Source organism: Beauveria bassiana (genome assembly GCF_000280675.1).
Source record: "Beauveria bassiana ARSEF 2860 unplaced genomic scaffold BBA_S00005, whole genome shotgun sequence".
NCBI classification, from domain to species: Eukaryota; Fungi; Ascomycota; class Sordariomycetes; order Hypocreales; family Cordycipitaceae; genus Beauveria; species Beauveria bassiana.
In genome coordinates this window covers 842,679-857,761 of record NW_007930840.1, presented here as the reverse complement: position 1 = coordinate 857,761, position 15,083 = coordinate 842,679, and the positions used below count along the sequence as shown (strand labels likewise).

At 49.9% G+C, this 15,083-nt stretch overlaps 5 protein-coding genes across 5 annotated transcripts; 3 read left to right on the top strand and 2 right to left on the bottom strand.

Moving 5' to 3' along the window:
- Nucleotides 1-443: 443 nt before the first annotated feature.
- Nucleotides 444-1,673, top strand: BBA_02552 (serine/threonine protein kinase; the record flags this gene model as incomplete). The annotated part of the gene is made up of 1 exon (XM_008597649.1): nucleotides 444-1,673. One exon carries the CDS (start codon nucleotides 444-446, stop codon nucleotides 1,671-1,673), a length of 1,230 nt encoding a protein of 409 aa, XP_008595871.1.
- Nucleotides 1,674-3,749: 2,076 nt separating this feature from the next.
- Nucleotides 3,750-4,310, top strand: BBA_02551 (uncharacterized protein; the record flags this gene model as incomplete). Its single annotated transcript, XM_008597648.1, has 1 exon — nucleotides 3,750-4,310. One exon carries the CDS (start codon nucleotides 3,750-3,752, stop codon nucleotides 4,308-4,310), a length of 561 nt encoding a protein of 186 aa, XP_008595870.1.
- A 1,085-nt stretch (nucleotides 4,311-5,395) lies between these two features.
- On the bottom strand, nucleotides 5,396-6,602 carry BBA_02550 (atmA protein; the record flags this gene model as incomplete). Its single annotated transcript, XM_008597647.1, has 2 exons — nucleotides 5,396-6,176; nucleotides 6,232-6,602. The coding sequence occupies 2 exons, from the start codon at nucleotides 6,600-6,602 to the stop codon at nucleotides 5,396-5,398; spliced, it is 1,152 nt and encodes a 383-aa protein (XP_008595869.1).
- Nucleotides 6,603-8,786: 2,184 nt separating this feature from the next.
- Nucleotides 8,787-11,472, top strand: BBA_02549 (XPG domain-containing protein; the record flags this gene model as incomplete). The annotated part of the gene is made up of 5 exons (XM_008597646.1): nucleotides 8,787-8,793; nucleotides 9,093-9,129; nucleotides 9,179-9,513; nucleotides 9,555-11,133; nucleotides 11,184-11,472. The coding sequence occupies 5 exons, from the start codon at nucleotides 8,787-8,789 to the stop codon at nucleotides 11,470-11,472; spliced, it is 2,247 nt and encodes a 748-aa protein (XP_008595868.1).
- Nucleotides 11,473-12,391: 919 nt separating this feature from the next.
- On the bottom strand, nucleotides 12,392-13,510 carry BBA_02548 (twin-arginine translocation pathway signal; the record flags this gene model as incomplete). The annotated part of the gene is made up of 2 exons (XM_008597645.1): nucleotides 12,392-13,250; nucleotides 13,344-13,510. 2 exons carry the CDS (start codon nucleotides 13,508-13,510, stop codon nucleotides 12,392-12,394), a joined length of 1,026 nt encoding a protein of 341 aa, XP_008595867.1.
- Nucleotides 13,511-15,083: the final 1,573 nt, after the last annotated feature.

The following is a 15,083-nucleotide window of genomic DNA, read 5'->3' as shown; positions in this document are numbered from 1 at the left end:
TACGTGTTATGCCTGTGTCTGCCCGGCGGCTCGGGTCGACCTAGCGGGGCAGAAATGTAAAGACCGTGTCAGGCAGGCACCACAGGGCACACATAGGCACGCCTTATTGGTGGGCACCCACTCTTCCACAACACATCATCACTACTCTCTCTTTGTGACAGACCAGTTCGTGCGACCTAGACTCTACGAGTGAACAATCAGTCATGGGTTATCTAACTGAGAAGGCGGTGCCGAGGGCAGAACTCGCCAGCCGCCCAGCTTCCACCATAAATACCCCACAAACAAGTTGCTGCCTGTTGCTCTTCATCCTTCACCTTGTTCGATTCAGGAGCATCCCGTCTTTCTTCTTCAGCATTTCTGGAGCAATTACGTTCCCTTCCTCGGCCAAAAACGTGCTGCGTTGATTTGTTTCTCTCTTGCATCACCACTGCGACGCGACCGCAATGTCGGCTCAACAAGAGGGCGGCCGTTGGTCTACACTTGATGACTTGGAGCCAACCGACAATGAGCTTCACCAAAACATTACTCGAGTTATCGAGACTGCCAACTTTGAGTGTCTCCAAGATATTGCAGTTTTAGCACGCGGTGTCGAATTTGCTAAAGCCGGTACGGCCATCATCGACACGAAATCCTTCACCTTTGGATGGAATAATGTCGTATTCAAAATCACCTTCTCCGACGGCATCATCTGGATCGCTCGCATTTGCCATGCCTTGAAGCAGGGCAATGAGAATATTGAAGCAGACAGAAAGAGTATGCTGAGTGAAATTGCCACCCTAAGAACCCTGCGCCGGCGGACAACGATTCCTGTACCCGATGTCTTTGCCTTTGAAGCATCCGCTTCGAATGACTTTGGCTATCCATACATGTTGATGGAATGCCTCGAGGGAAAGCCACTTGGCACTTCTATGGCATTCGGAGTACCAGTCAAACACCACCCACAAGTTGCAAAGCAGCTGGCAGAAATTCTGTTTCAGCTTCAGAATCTTTCCTTTGATAAGCTAGGAAGGATCTGGTGCGGGGAAAGCTGCGATGAGTCCCCCGAAATCATTCCATACGAGGATGCGGAACCAGCAGCGGCACCGTTGGCAACCTCGCTCGAATGGTTCTACAAACACAGGCAAGAACAAAACCGAAAGGCTCTCGAGCCACATGCCCAGGACCCCGAGTGGCGCACGGCATGCTGGATCTTGAAATCGGCCATGGCCCAAATCATCATCGAAGACAGAATGTACGGCCCGTTTCCGCTTTGCCATTTTGACTTGCACTTTGGAAATCTTTTATTTGACGACGAGTACAATCTGACGGCAGTCCTTGACTGGAGCGGTGCTGGCACAGCTCCATTGGAGAGACTAGCAGTCACTCCAGAATTTATCACATTTCCGGGAATCACAGACGAGGAGAATCAAGTCATTCTCGACTTTAGAGGGCTTGTTCGTGACAATCTTCGAGACTTGGAAGCGCAGTCGCGAGAGTCGGCTTCATCCTCTGGGTCCAAAACGGCCCTCTCGGCGATTCTGGGGACAAGCCGAGCAGATATTACCCATCGCTGCACATACAGTTTTCCGCATCGCGCCTTCTGGGACGGTGGTTTGGTGGCCAAGCTCCTGTACAAAGACACTGTGTCATGGGAGCAGTTGGTGGCCATGTATGGAGGCTCCGAGGTGTATTAGAAGAGGCGACTAGGAGACGAGGCAATCACATTTACTGCGATAAAGGAACAAGGCAAAGAAAAAAATAGATTTAGAATTGGTAATTTCAGATAGCTCATGTGTCACTTTAGCTGCTAAGGATCTGGGAGCAATGATATAAATTGAATGGAATGAGCTGCACTAACTCGGTGTATGTATTCACACGGGGAGGTGCTTGTTAGGCGCGCCAAGTCCGTCAATCTATGCCCTTCAAGATTATACTTTACCTCTTGCGCAAGTCCTGCAAGGTTTGCGATGCGCGTTTGACAGTCTTTCGGTCGTAGTTGATGTAGTCGGACCACCGTAGCTGCTGCATTGTCTTCTAGCGGTGACACCAGCTGAATCAATTGGCCGCCTTGCAGCGGAAGAGTGCAAGTACAGGCATCGGTAGCGTTTTGAGCACGAATTATAGTACCTGGGCTGCCCAAAATCGAATTGCACGTAACACTTTGGCGTCATGCCTGACCCGGGCGAGCCGCGGTGAGCCATCTCCCGCGCCGAGCCAAGTCAGTGACAGAGACTATCCGTTGGCAGGCTCGTAGCTCCGCTGGAACTGTAATATTAAAGGTTTTATCCGCGCTGGATCACATTTCGAGCAGACCAGGCTTGTAGATGATCTGATGGTCATCATTGCCTTCTGATTAAAACTCGAAGCTTTCGAGCCTCTTTGTCTTGAACATTGAACTGATCTCCAATCTAGCGGACTCGGTATTGCTCGCCTGTCGAGAGATGATAGCCTGTAGAGAAAATAGTAGTCGGTGTAAAAAGGAAAAAGTTAAAGTACCACCTTGTGCCTGGTCCGATATTGTTCGGTAGATCTGAGTGAGATGGGAGGGAGGGTAGTTTCGGGTCTCAACCGGAGCCTCATATAGAGAGATGGAGCGGGTATATTGATCTGTGCGAGTGTCAACACCATCTTGGATGAAGCTTCCAATTGAGCCCTTTTGAATAGGGCGTTTTCTCATAGGCCGTCTTTTCTTCTTCTGGTTTACTTATTTGTCTTGTCTCATTTTATGAAGTGTATCTTTTGCTAATCTTGCGCAAAGGACTGCAAATTTTTTTGTATGCTGTCAAGCTCATGTAATGATATCAGATTCTTGGAGGAGACGAGGTGCGTTGTGCTTAGTACATGGCCGCTCGTATATGCACATGTCGTACATGATTGGCTGCCTCTGGGCGGTTCGGATATGCACATGCTGTACATACATGCTTGGCTGCTTCCATTCAGCTCGGATATGTACATGCTGTACATATTTGGCTGCCTCTGCGCAGCTGACTGTATTACTACAATACAGCACTTCTGTAGCTGGACTCTGCAGATCTGGTTCAGCTCACCTTCCGATGTGGCTTGCCTGATTTACCGCCATGATGTACATCCGCAAAATACGACTGCCGCTTGCCTATAATTGAGCCCATGCTCTGGAGTCTCAGTCCAATACAGACGCAAGTCGGAAAGTCGTTGGTAACTGTCTGTCTCAGGATCAACGGCATTGGCTCAGCCGTCAACGGCAAGGAAGACAGCCAGCCACATTCTCAAGACATACTTGAAAGTAAAACAATGGATCGCCTGTCGGCTGAACTGAAGATTTCATCATGACGGATTTGACTAATATTGCAGAGACGGGTGCCGTTCTAGCCCACGTCTGATGCAATGTCGGCGAATGACAGAATTCGCCAGGACAGTGGACAGTGACTATTGGGAAGCCCTCCAACTGCGAGGTAGCCCTATTCCTCGGAGAGCTGCAATAATTATTATATGCATATACCATCCTCCTCCATGCAACGCTTTGTTCCACAGTGGGTGGTTATTATCTGATTTGTCTCGGATCCGCCCCAATAGTCAGTTCAACCTGCGGGCATCAAAACGACCCGTCAAAGTCATGGAGACACAGAATGTGGAAGCTTTGTGGAGAGAGGTGACGGTGTCCATGACGAAGAATTATGGCTAGAAGAAACGTATAAGTAACCGTCACTCATGTCAAGTCCACATTCGGCGTTGTCTTCATCCATTGTCCATTTCTTCCAGTCAATGCCTCACAACCAACATTGATACGCAAGATGCTCTTCCAAAACCTGCTACTCCTCCTACCCGCGGCTCTTCTCACCAGCGCCGCACCAGCTGATTCGCACTCTCTTGCCGATGCCGGCGCTCCTCCACCTCTCGACTCTAGCCCTCCTGGCGTCGTGAGTCTAACCGCCGAAGAAGCCAGCGCCGACTCTGCCGTGAGCGCATCGCCATGCAGCGATTGGCAACAGCTATACGGCAGAGGTAGATGGACGTACGTCGAAGTGCAGTGGTGCTTCAGGCAGCGCGGCGACCAGACAGTCGTCACGCAGGAGCAGCAAAACCCGTGGTACTTTTGGGGCGGCGCTTGGTATACGGGCAAGAGCCATACGCTCACATGGCAAACGACCGGCACGGTCGGGAGTTCTTGGTACTTTGACTCTGGCAACAATTTCAATGACGGTCCTGTCAGGAGGGACATTCACACATTCAAGTCCAAGATCCCACCGGGACTCTACCCAGTCAGCGTGCATTACCACCAACTGGGTCCTTGGTGGGGAGCAGATGCGGCCATTGATGCCGATCTCACGTTTGCTATATCACTTGGCTATTAAGAAAGGCCGGTACGTCAATTCATCAGCCGGCATGGAGGCAGAGAAGAAGGTAAGCAAGGCCTGTACTCTAGCGTGTTTTATCTTTGTTTTCGGCGAATGGCTAAACTCTTGCTGCAGCCACTTTCTTCGTTGGGATGTATGCAGCTGGCCTCGGGATGGTTTTTCACTAGTTGTGTTTTTCCCATTCTGTAATGCAAATGCAGAGGCTAGATAATTTTATGCCAATATGATAAAACCACCACCGAATTTTCTCATGCCACTGGTCCTGGCCCAAAGTGATGGCTCATGGTCCGGTGATCGGCACTACATATGGGTCGGCCGAAAATCTGGGGAGTTGATCTGATAAGACAAGCCGTCAATGCCCACCATCAAGCATCAAAAGAGTAATGCCAAGAAATAATTTTTAGAAGTTGTTGTTCTTTGTATTGGGATATGATAAATTTACCTGAATTAGGTCTAACACTCTCAGCCAAAAAGGGGATATCTTAATGTTTTCGGTATTCAAACGCTAACCGTGGGGGGTCGTTCCAGGGGTGGCTAACGTTGCATTCAACCCCTGGCAGATCGTAACAGCATTACTTTGTTTCACGGCATCACATTAATCATCGAAACGCGCTATAAAACAGTACTTGATTTGGCTAGTAAAGTTGTACGCAAATTAGGGTTCTCGCAAGTCTCCTTATAACCTGTGTTTGAGAAAAGCTGACCACATCCTTACTGCTGTTACAATCTTTCAAAGATTGCAGTTACTTTTGATTGTGGGCGGAGCTTGTGGAGTTTGGCATCTCGGGCGGATCTTGTACGGCATTTGGCTCCGCGTCCGTCCATCTCCACACGCTAGGAAGAATACAAAGTCGCATGACACAATCAAATCGGAATGATAACGTCATCAGCTGTTTACTTTTTTCGGGTTTTATTAATTGCTTTCAGATGCGTATGGAAATCGATTGGTGACGAACGAAGCCAATGCACGAGCTTAGTTAGCTACCTTGCCCAACAGCCACTTCTGACACTGTCGAATCCGCCTCGCGACACTTCCTTTCGGCCTGCCCAAACAATGTTTACTCTCATGGCACTGTACCTGCTCAGGCCTGTTTAGGCCGATCGTCGTCCTTGATTAGCAGCATGTCCCGCTGCCATATCAAAACGATTGCCGCACCCACTGGGCCGAGCGTTGCGGCGTACGTGAGCGCTTCCACGACAATTACTGCCTTGGGGTAGAATGCGTCGAGCTTCGGAGTCTCGAGTCTCAAAGACAGGGCCCAGACGAGGCAAGAAACACCAATCAGCCAAAAGTCCCACTGGATAAACCAGAATTCTCCAGTGGATATGGGCGGCAACGGGCTGCCGAGCAAGAAAGGGTTGTTCAGCCCAAGCATGTGTCGAAAATTCCAAGCTCTTGCAAAATCTGGCGCAAAGGCGAAAGGAAATGCTGAAGCCGAAAAGACAATGGCCAAGAAGTACCAGTATGGAGCTACGCTCCAGAGCAGGCCGATAGCATACACAATCTGCAGTCTCTGACGTTTATGGCTGTCGCGTTGTCCAGTCGGCTTGAGGATCCGCCGAGCAAGAGGCGTCAGAGCCAGATGGATGAGATATACCAAGAGAGGAAACGTTACCCAAAGCCTCACTAGATTGACCTTTTGGTTAATTGACAAAATGGAAGGCGCCGGCAGCGCAGCAAGACCGGTCGGGACGGCCATTCCCAGAAAAACACTGATTGGTATCGTGTAGAGCGCCTCCGGAGTAACACTGAGATCGCTTGCGTTCCAAGACACTCTCTGTTCCCTCAAAGATAGGGCGTAGAATACTGGGCTTGTGAGACCCAGTCCTAACAGTTGACCCAGCACGGCCATTGTGGTGTAACTTTTTGAGATCAGCTCAAGGCCAAAATAGAGGTCATCAAAAGTGGAGTGCTTACAAGGCAGGAATTCGCCCTTTGTTTCCCTTTCGGTTGCTCTCAATCATTCCAAGGAGCGTGACTCCCATTACAGATGCGCCAAATGGAACCATGAAGAACGTTATGTCGGCGCTCGACGTATCGACAAGATCATAGAAAAAGTGTGTAAGGGCATTCGCCGCGTCGTCGAACCGTTTCCAACCCGTCAAGGTGGCGTCAAAGTGAGACTGATTCAGCCCTATCTTCTGGTTTTGTACTTGATGAATGATCGCACCAAAGAAGCCATTGGTGACGGGAAAGGCTAGCAAAGCAAACAAGGCAAGGATGGCAATACCAAATAAAAGTAGCGATAAAGGACCTCCTCTTGGAGACCCAAGTTGTGAGGAAGCCATTCGAAATGAATTTTCGGTTGAACAGCACTAGTTTTGGTGGCTCAATGAAAAGATGTAGAATAATTATGACAATTATAAATGCAGGGAATAGTTAAAAGTTTTAAAAAACAAACTACCGAGGCAGTCTATGTTGAGAATAGCAATGACCTCGGGGAGGTGGAAAGATTAGTCAACTAGCCCCGGCTAATAACGTCGCTGCAAACAGGTGAATCCACCACACCTTTGATGATGTGAATCAAGCCCTACATAAAAATTTACGTCAATAGCTATCAAGTACATACATAAAGGCATGGGCCCAGTCAGCATATTGCTAATAAGAGCTGGAATTATGAACAACTTTCTCATAGACGGGCCTTACTATTATCGATCACAGACACCAGACAGCACCTCGATGGCTTTACCATGGCTTGCATGCGGGGCCAGCGATGGTATGGTGCATAGCCATACCATTACAGCATGTCGACTCTCTGCGCAAGCGATCGCTGACCCTCCATCGCCTGAACGGCTATACAGCTTTGACAGCTTCGTTTACACAAACCGTCAGCGGGGTTTCGTTTCTGATATACGGTTACGGCTACTCCCACAAGAATCTACTCCATATCCACTACTTGAGCATTGGAGGTAAATGGATTCCCCCGTTTTTCTGGCCGACATTCGAGGCTGGCTTATGGGCCTACGCGCCCGTCTTTCTCTTCACACTGCTGCGCACGGTTCAGACAGCCCGAGCAAAGATGAGCAAGTAGAAAGTGGCTCATCATGCACAGGGAATTGGAAGCGGAACGACGGCCGAAGTTCAAGGTGGTGGGTAGATCGGCCAACGCCTATCAAGCTAAAAATAGCTGCGGAGACCAGCGGGAACAAGTCAAGAACAAACAACAACATAGAGCCAACGAAGAAAGCCAAAATTTCCGCACTCGAAATAAATGAACTCGGAATCAATGAACAAGCGAACAAGGAAAAGCAGACGTCGGTCAGGCACGAGGAGCCATGCATGATAATAGTCAGAAACTCATAACGGCTTGCGAATAAGCACAGAGCAAACTGGACAGGCTGGGGTAAATAGTTAGCCTTTTGACAGAAATTTGAAGTAACAAAGGCCACTACATTTAAGTACCACAAGATATAGCCCTGCTAGGTGCATTGTCTAGGCGAGGTATGCATAGTCTACGTGCTTTATGCTCAGCCGTATCTACACTTTTTGTTTCGAGGTTCCTGGCATTTTTGGCTCTCTGGTTGCCACTGGTTGGTCAGGTATACCCTGCAAGCCACTTAAAGTTTCCTCCTCCACTGCCAAAGGGTTATCATAGGTCTAAAAGCGCCACTGCCATGGAAGTGAATAGCCAGAAAGCTACGTAGGTTTGTATATTCTTTTGTTCAACAGCCTCATCATAGACTTATCAGTCTTTTTAAGATTAAGTTTTTTTTAAAAAAAATAAAAAAACCACCAGTAAACTTATCTGAACTTTCATGAAATCGATACATGGGGACCTTATAGATGAAGAGTGCTCGCTTCAGCTTTTGGACGAAACATTGGCATAATACAAGTCCCATGACACAATAGAGTAGTACAAATGATAATACCAAGTCAAGTCAAGTTTGACCTATCTATCATGCCATGATATGTCTCTTCAGTTCTCTGCGCCGCATGGCTGATTCTGACTAATCGTATCCCCACCAAAGTCCACCTCAACACCGCCTAGTACAGTGCCTCCCAGGCACCATCACGCGCGCGCCTTTGACAGAAAAAGTATATTCTCGTTGGTTTCTACTTTCTAGACACACCTCTCAGAGGCAGCGAGCGTATCACTTCTCCACGGCAGCCATTTCGATTGGTTTGGTTGCCTCTCTTGGTGAGTTTTTCTCCTGCACTTGTCTCGTAGAGAAGTGGCTGGTCACACTGCTGGCCTAGCATTTGCAAGAGCCGACAACTGACTGACGCTGCTTCCATAGAACTCTTTCTCGTCAGCCCATAACTATCAACCGTCCCCCGACCCCTCTTTCTCTGCACGACACTCTGCTTCGAAAGGCGTTGCCATTGCTCGCCGCACTACGCTCCTTGCACCTCGTTTTCTATTCAACTTGCGACCAGCTACGTGCTACTCTTCTTCGGCTTTTAGCGCATCACCCGCCACCGACGCTCCGAGTCGTTCTTGCAAAAATATATTCTGCGGTACACCGCACAACATGCCTTGTGAGTGCTGATCCTATGCCGACAGCTGCAGAATGCCGAGCCTAGTATTGCAAGGATACTATGGAAGCTTGCGAAGCATAGACTGCACGTACAGTCTTGTTTCTCGTGGAGCCCCGATCGCGTGCCACCCCTTAGCCTGCGTCAGTTTTGGTGATACTAGAGCTAGAGGCCAAAGTCGTTGAACGAGAAGGCCCTAGCGGTGATCTATGGTCTTCATCGAAAACGAAGCTGGCTCCTCATCACATATCGATCTCATACCCGTCATAATTCTTCTATGATCAATTACTGACTGTTCGCAGTTCTAGCTGAAGATCCCTGGGTTAATGGCCAAGCAAGGTATGCGCTCATCTCTCGCGCGCGTCGAATCACTCTTAACAATTCACAGTTCCTTTGACTTGGCTGAGCTCGACAACTGCGCCATTGCCATCGATGCGTCTTACTACCTCGGCCACATCCTCGACGCCACAACCGCTCACGAGCCTCTCCTCTCAGCCCTCGGCGGCCTGACCGGCATCAACACGCACATCAACCAGAATTTGGATCATTGGGAAAAGAGCAACATTATACCTTTCTTCATTTTTGACGGCCAGTCCATTACCGGCCAGGATGAAGTGTCACTCAAGCGTGGCCGTGCTGCCAATGTCAAGACTGAAGAGGCATGGAATCTTTACTCGCAATCGTCAGCAGAGCAGGCCGTTAATACCTTTGGCGCCAATCCCGGTACGCATGTTTGTCACCGTCCCTCAACTCACACTGACCAGGCTTAGGTGCATTCCGTCTTCAGAACCTCTATCCGCTCCTGCAGGCGATTCTGAAGAAACGCAATCTTCATTTTCTTGTCGCTCCCTACAATGCGAGCGCACAGGTAAGCGATACTCGCGACATATCACAACCATCGACTAAAACTTGGCAGCTCGCATACTTTGAAATGCTCGACTCTGATCAATGCGCCGGTGTCATGGGCTCACAGGAGCTTTTGCTTTACCCTGTCAAGGACTGTGTCATCCGCAGCATCGATTTTGAGAACAAGACTGTCACTGCCATCTCTAGGAAGCGCGTAATGCGAGCTCTTGGAGTCGGAGAGGCTATGCTCATTGACGCCCTGCTCATGAGTGGTACTTCTTTTCTTCCACCCTTTCCTCCACTGTTGGAGCCTTCCATCTATCAGCATTCTTTCACCATTATGGATGCTGTCAACATTCTGCGCACATCGGATAAGTCTGTGGCGACAGCATGCGCATCATTCAACGATATCCTCGTTTCCCAGGACCCCAACTGGCTCGACAAGTACCGCAAAGCCAGGATGGCGGTGCATCACTTTATCCACATTACCGAGCAAGGCGAAGTGCGAGTCAATGATTTTGATAACCTCACTCAAGACAATCACGAATACCTGGGTCTGCAACTCCCTGCCGAGCTGTTTCACTACCTAAACACTGGCTTGATTGGCTCCAGAATGCTGAACTGTATAACACACGGTCAGATTCTCGTGCAGCCAACCTTGGACGGAGCTGCCTCGGACGAGTACAAGAAGCTCATGACTTCCAAAATCGTGCCCATCAAGGAGCAGGCTCTTGGGCTTATCATTCCCAGAGTCCATCGCGGCATTGGACACAAGGACATTACCATGCGTGTATGGTTCGACTCCAAGTTTTCCCACAAGATCAACCACCGTGCCCTGCAGCCGGTCCCCTCTCAGGTTGTCGGCACCTGGGATGTCAAGGAAAAGGATCTGCGTGAATTTTTTCCTGCCGATTTTGCTGGCCCCGTGTATCTCGAGGTCCTCGCTCTTGCCAACACGGACTTTGTCGAAAAGACGATTAGCCGTGACAAGGTGATACGCGGTGTCGATAGTACCGGCATGGTCGTTTCTGTTGCTATCTGGCGCTTCCTCCACCTCCGCGGCTACGTAAACGACTCACACCAGCTGACAAAGTGGGGTAACGCCCTGGCTACCACGTTGCTGGTTCTCAAGGAAGCCACGGAAACTCGCCCTGATGCGCCTGCTCTCGACGAGGCTGCACTTTTGGCATTTGAGCTTGTCAAGTTTGGTTTGCTGACAGGACAGTATCATGAAGGCACCCCGGGTCTTCCCCGCAAGGGCAGCGACGCTGACAAGGCTGCCGTGGTTCTCATCAGCCAGGCCGCCACTCTCCTTAAGCTGCGACACCAAGTATTTGGCTACACTGGCCCCCTGAACAAGAGCCTGCTCATGTTCCGTTCTCTATCATCGGCTGTTCGTGAAGCCGATCGGGATCTGATCGAGGCCATTGTCGCGTCCATGTTCATGTACGGTCAATGCAAGCGTGAGAGAGACGACCAGCTTGAAATCAGCCAAAAGTAAGTTGCTACGCGGTTGATGAATCGAGAAGAATACTAATGAATGACAGGCTTCCATTTTTGCAGGAGCCCGACATTGGCCTGGGTATCGCTGTGCGCACCTTTTTCGACGATGATGAAGCTGGCGACAGCAAGGAGGCACGGGCTGCACGCCTGGAAGAGTTTCCCAAGACCTTTGTACCATATGCCGAGGCCCTGACGGAAGATGTCCGCCTCGTTGTTGATTTTGTTAATGCCATCAACCAAGGCTTGCAGACTCTGGACAGCAAGGAATTGCGTGCCGAAGACAAGGCCGCTTGGGCCAAGGCTCAGGCATATCTCGACGCCAGACCCTTTTGAGGAAATGCGAATACGAGATGATGGAGCTACGACATGACGACATCTGTCACGGAATACGCCGTTCCTGATGAATACCCCATCGAGCGACAATGTAGATTAGGTACGCATGAGGCGGTAGCAGGACAGGCATACATGGCGTTGATAAAAGCATTGGCAGCTGCATTTGCACGCTCAGGGTTTCAATTAGCTTGCGAGGAAGTGGCTGAGCTCGCGGTTGGCCATGAAATTATGTCAGGTTGGAAGGCCGTGAGCTCTGCAGCAAGTGATTACAGTAGTATACCAGTAGTAAAATATGCTCATGCCAGAGATTTGTCATGATACCGTTGATTATCGCTGGTGGAGACGATGAGGTGTGATGTTGATTGGCTGGAATGGCTCTGGTGATGACAGAGACGAGATGAATGTGAGGCAGATTGGTGGAGATGCGACTGGGTCGTGTCAGAGAGCTGGCGTGGCTGGGGCGTTGACTTTCTTACAGGGCCATGATGCCTCAACACGGTTTCAGCAGCCTAGTGCCGGTCTTTACCAAACACGGAGTGCCAAGTTTAAGGGTCGAGCTGTCAAAGACGTGGTGCATCCATTTTGATGTAATGCGGTTGCTGCGGCGGGCCATGATGCCCGATGATGCCATATGGTGGATGCGATTCTCGGGCACTTGTGCATTTTGCAGATGATGCCAGATCCAGACTGGACAATACTGTTGAAATTGGACATGATTGATTCCATTCCATTTATCGGTCACAAAGTATGCGTAGATGTGTATATAATGTTGCAACCCAATGTAAATAAAATATAAGCTAATAAATAGCTGGCTAGTCCGCACACAGTGCTAATGGGTAAGAAAAAATATTGAGCCACGCCTTTGTAACAAGAACAAGAGAAAGAAAAAAAAAACACATATTCATCATAGGTAGAATTATTAAGTAATAGTCACGACCATGGGACCAGCAACAACGTTGTCGTCCAACAGTTTGCCGTCGAGCGGCGTCTCCTTGGTCAGCGTTACATAGGTGACGCCAGCCACATTCTCGGGGACGTTGCACTTTCCTTCCTTGAATTCGGAAAAGAAGGTTTTGGAACCAGAGGTGAATCCGCAGCCGGTCGCCGTGGACTCGGAACCGCCTTCGGCCTGGACGCGAAATTCGGAGCCGACTGAGAGCGTCATGCTGCTCCCGCCTTCGCTGCTGCTGCTGCTGCTGCTTGCCTCCCCGGTGCCGTTGCCGCCGGCCGCACCTTCACCTTCGCCGGCGGGGCCATCCATCATGGCGAGCTTGGGAAAGGGGTCAATCTTGAGGTTGGAGCCGTCGGGGCACGACTTGATAAAGGGAGCGGCGAGGGAGAAGACGGCGCGTGGGCTGAGGGGCGCGTCAAAGGCCTGGGGCACGGCGACCTGCTTGGAGAAGACGCGGATGGAGGACTGGTGGCGGGCCTCGATGGTGAGGATGGAGCCGGCGGTGCCGAGAATGGCCTTGTCGGTGAGGAGCGGGGCGGCGCCGAGGTAGGCCGAGAGGCCAATGTTTTCGAGGACGGCGGCCGTCTGCACCATGCCGGCGGCGTCGGTGAAGCCAAACTCGTACTCGCAGGGCTGGACGGGCTGGACGCCGCCCTGGGCGAGGGAGGACTGCAGCAGGCCGACGTGCTGGGCCTCGGTCTGGCCAATCTGCTGGAGGTCGTTGATGGCCTGCTCGTCGAGGCCGAGGGCGGCAAAGTCGGAGGCGGGGAACCGGGCAAAGCCTTGCTGGTAAAAGGTGTTTTCGAGGTTTTCGAGCGTGAGGGCGCTGTGGGAAAGGGGGAGGAGAGTTAGTTTGACAAATTATATTTAAGAGAGAGAGAGAGAGAGAAAAGGAAAGTTGGGCAAGGCAGAGACGTACAATTGCAAAATGTCAAAGTCACTCAGGCCACCAGCAGCCGCTTCCTCTTGCTGTCGCTTGGCGAGCGAGTGGTACTGCATCTGACGCGGAGTGAGGCGGACAGTAGCGGGCATGGCCGTGGCGGTGGCGGCTAGAACCGCGAGCATCGTCGTCTTTAATGAAGGCATTATTGAAGATTTGTTGTGAGAAAGAGGAGGACTTGAAGCGTTGAAAAGTCGTGATAAAGGAGTGAAACTGTGCAGGTTGAACCAGCAACTGATATTAATGTAAATGTCGGAACAATAAGCAATCCAGTGCTTTACAAGTCGAATTATGTAAGAATGAAGGTAATGGTCGGGATTTAATTAGATAGAGACGGCAAACCCACGTCAACGCGGAAGAGAACCCAGAAGAGTGAGTGAGTAAGTGAGTGAGTGAGTGAGTGAGTGGTTGCCCAACGGCAAAAGATGAGAAATCTAGAACAAGCGCAAAGCAATGTAGTTGAACGAGACAAGAACCAAAGAGTAATGGGAGAAGAAGGAGAAGAAGAAGAAAACAAAAGGGAAACAAGCTCGTTATTAAAATATGGTTTAGACTAGCTAGAACAAAGTGTTGAAAGAATAACTACTGCAGTCTTTTGTTAAACTTGAACCGTCATGAAACACCTTGGCCTTCACTTACACGGCGGCTCACCCGCGTTCCGAAAGGAGAAACGTCTACAATAGGAATGGGTGCAGCCCGCACCGGAAGTCGATTCGGCCGCCACGGAGAGGGAGGGGTCCAGCTCGGAGTCGCAAAAAAAAAAAGGAGCGGGTTTTAATGAAATCAGTCCGTGAGGGGGTTTATTAGTTGGTTGGGCTTTAAAAAATGGGGGGAGAGTGTGAGGAGGGTTGGTTGCCCAAGGTTTTGTTCAGGTGTTCCGGCCGGATTCGTAAAGATGCGAAACCCAACTTGACACAAAAGAAAGGACAAGGGCCGGCTGGGTTCGGGGTTAATTCGTGCCCGCCGCTCAATGAAGAGAGTAGAATGACAATTAAATCGAAATAGCCTAAAAATTGTCGCTTTTTTTTTTTCTTATTTTGCCAATCTTGGCCTCTACACATGAACCTTTCTTCTTTTCTACTTTGGCAATGGTTCGTTGGAACGCATGGATAAAGAGTCATCTGTAATTACACCATCTCTTGCAACCGGAATCGTGCAGAGAAAAAGCTCCGAGCTTGGCGACTCGCAAGCCATTACCCGGCGTTTCATCCTTTTCTGCTTCTTCTTCTTTCTCTTCTCCTTTTCAGTGCCCGACAGGCTCATCTGCGCGCCCGTTCCTTTTTTTTATTTTATTTTTTTTTAATGAAGCCCTTGAGCTCTTCGGTGCATCTGCGAGCCGTCCTCAGATATATTGCCCGAAAATCGTAGATTGCCCCATAGCTGGGGCCACTAGCATAATCGACGAAAGCCCCCTTCTTTATTACATGTCGCAACACCAATAACAGCCGCACTTTGTGAACGAAGAGAGAAAAGAAATCTCATGGCCAAAAAGAGAAAAAGAAAAAAAATATACTGCAAACGAGATGAAGCCAGTTTCTTGGCGGCCAGCTTTCATCGTAGCAAGCTAATATCGCATTGCCTATCCTCGGGAAATATCATGTTGCCCGCCTTGGCACGCTGGGCAAATGACTGATACGCCTTGTTGTCGTTGGCCTACTCTGGACAGCTCGAGTGGCAATATTGCATCTTGTTGATGAGTTGGTTTCTTGACGCATTTGC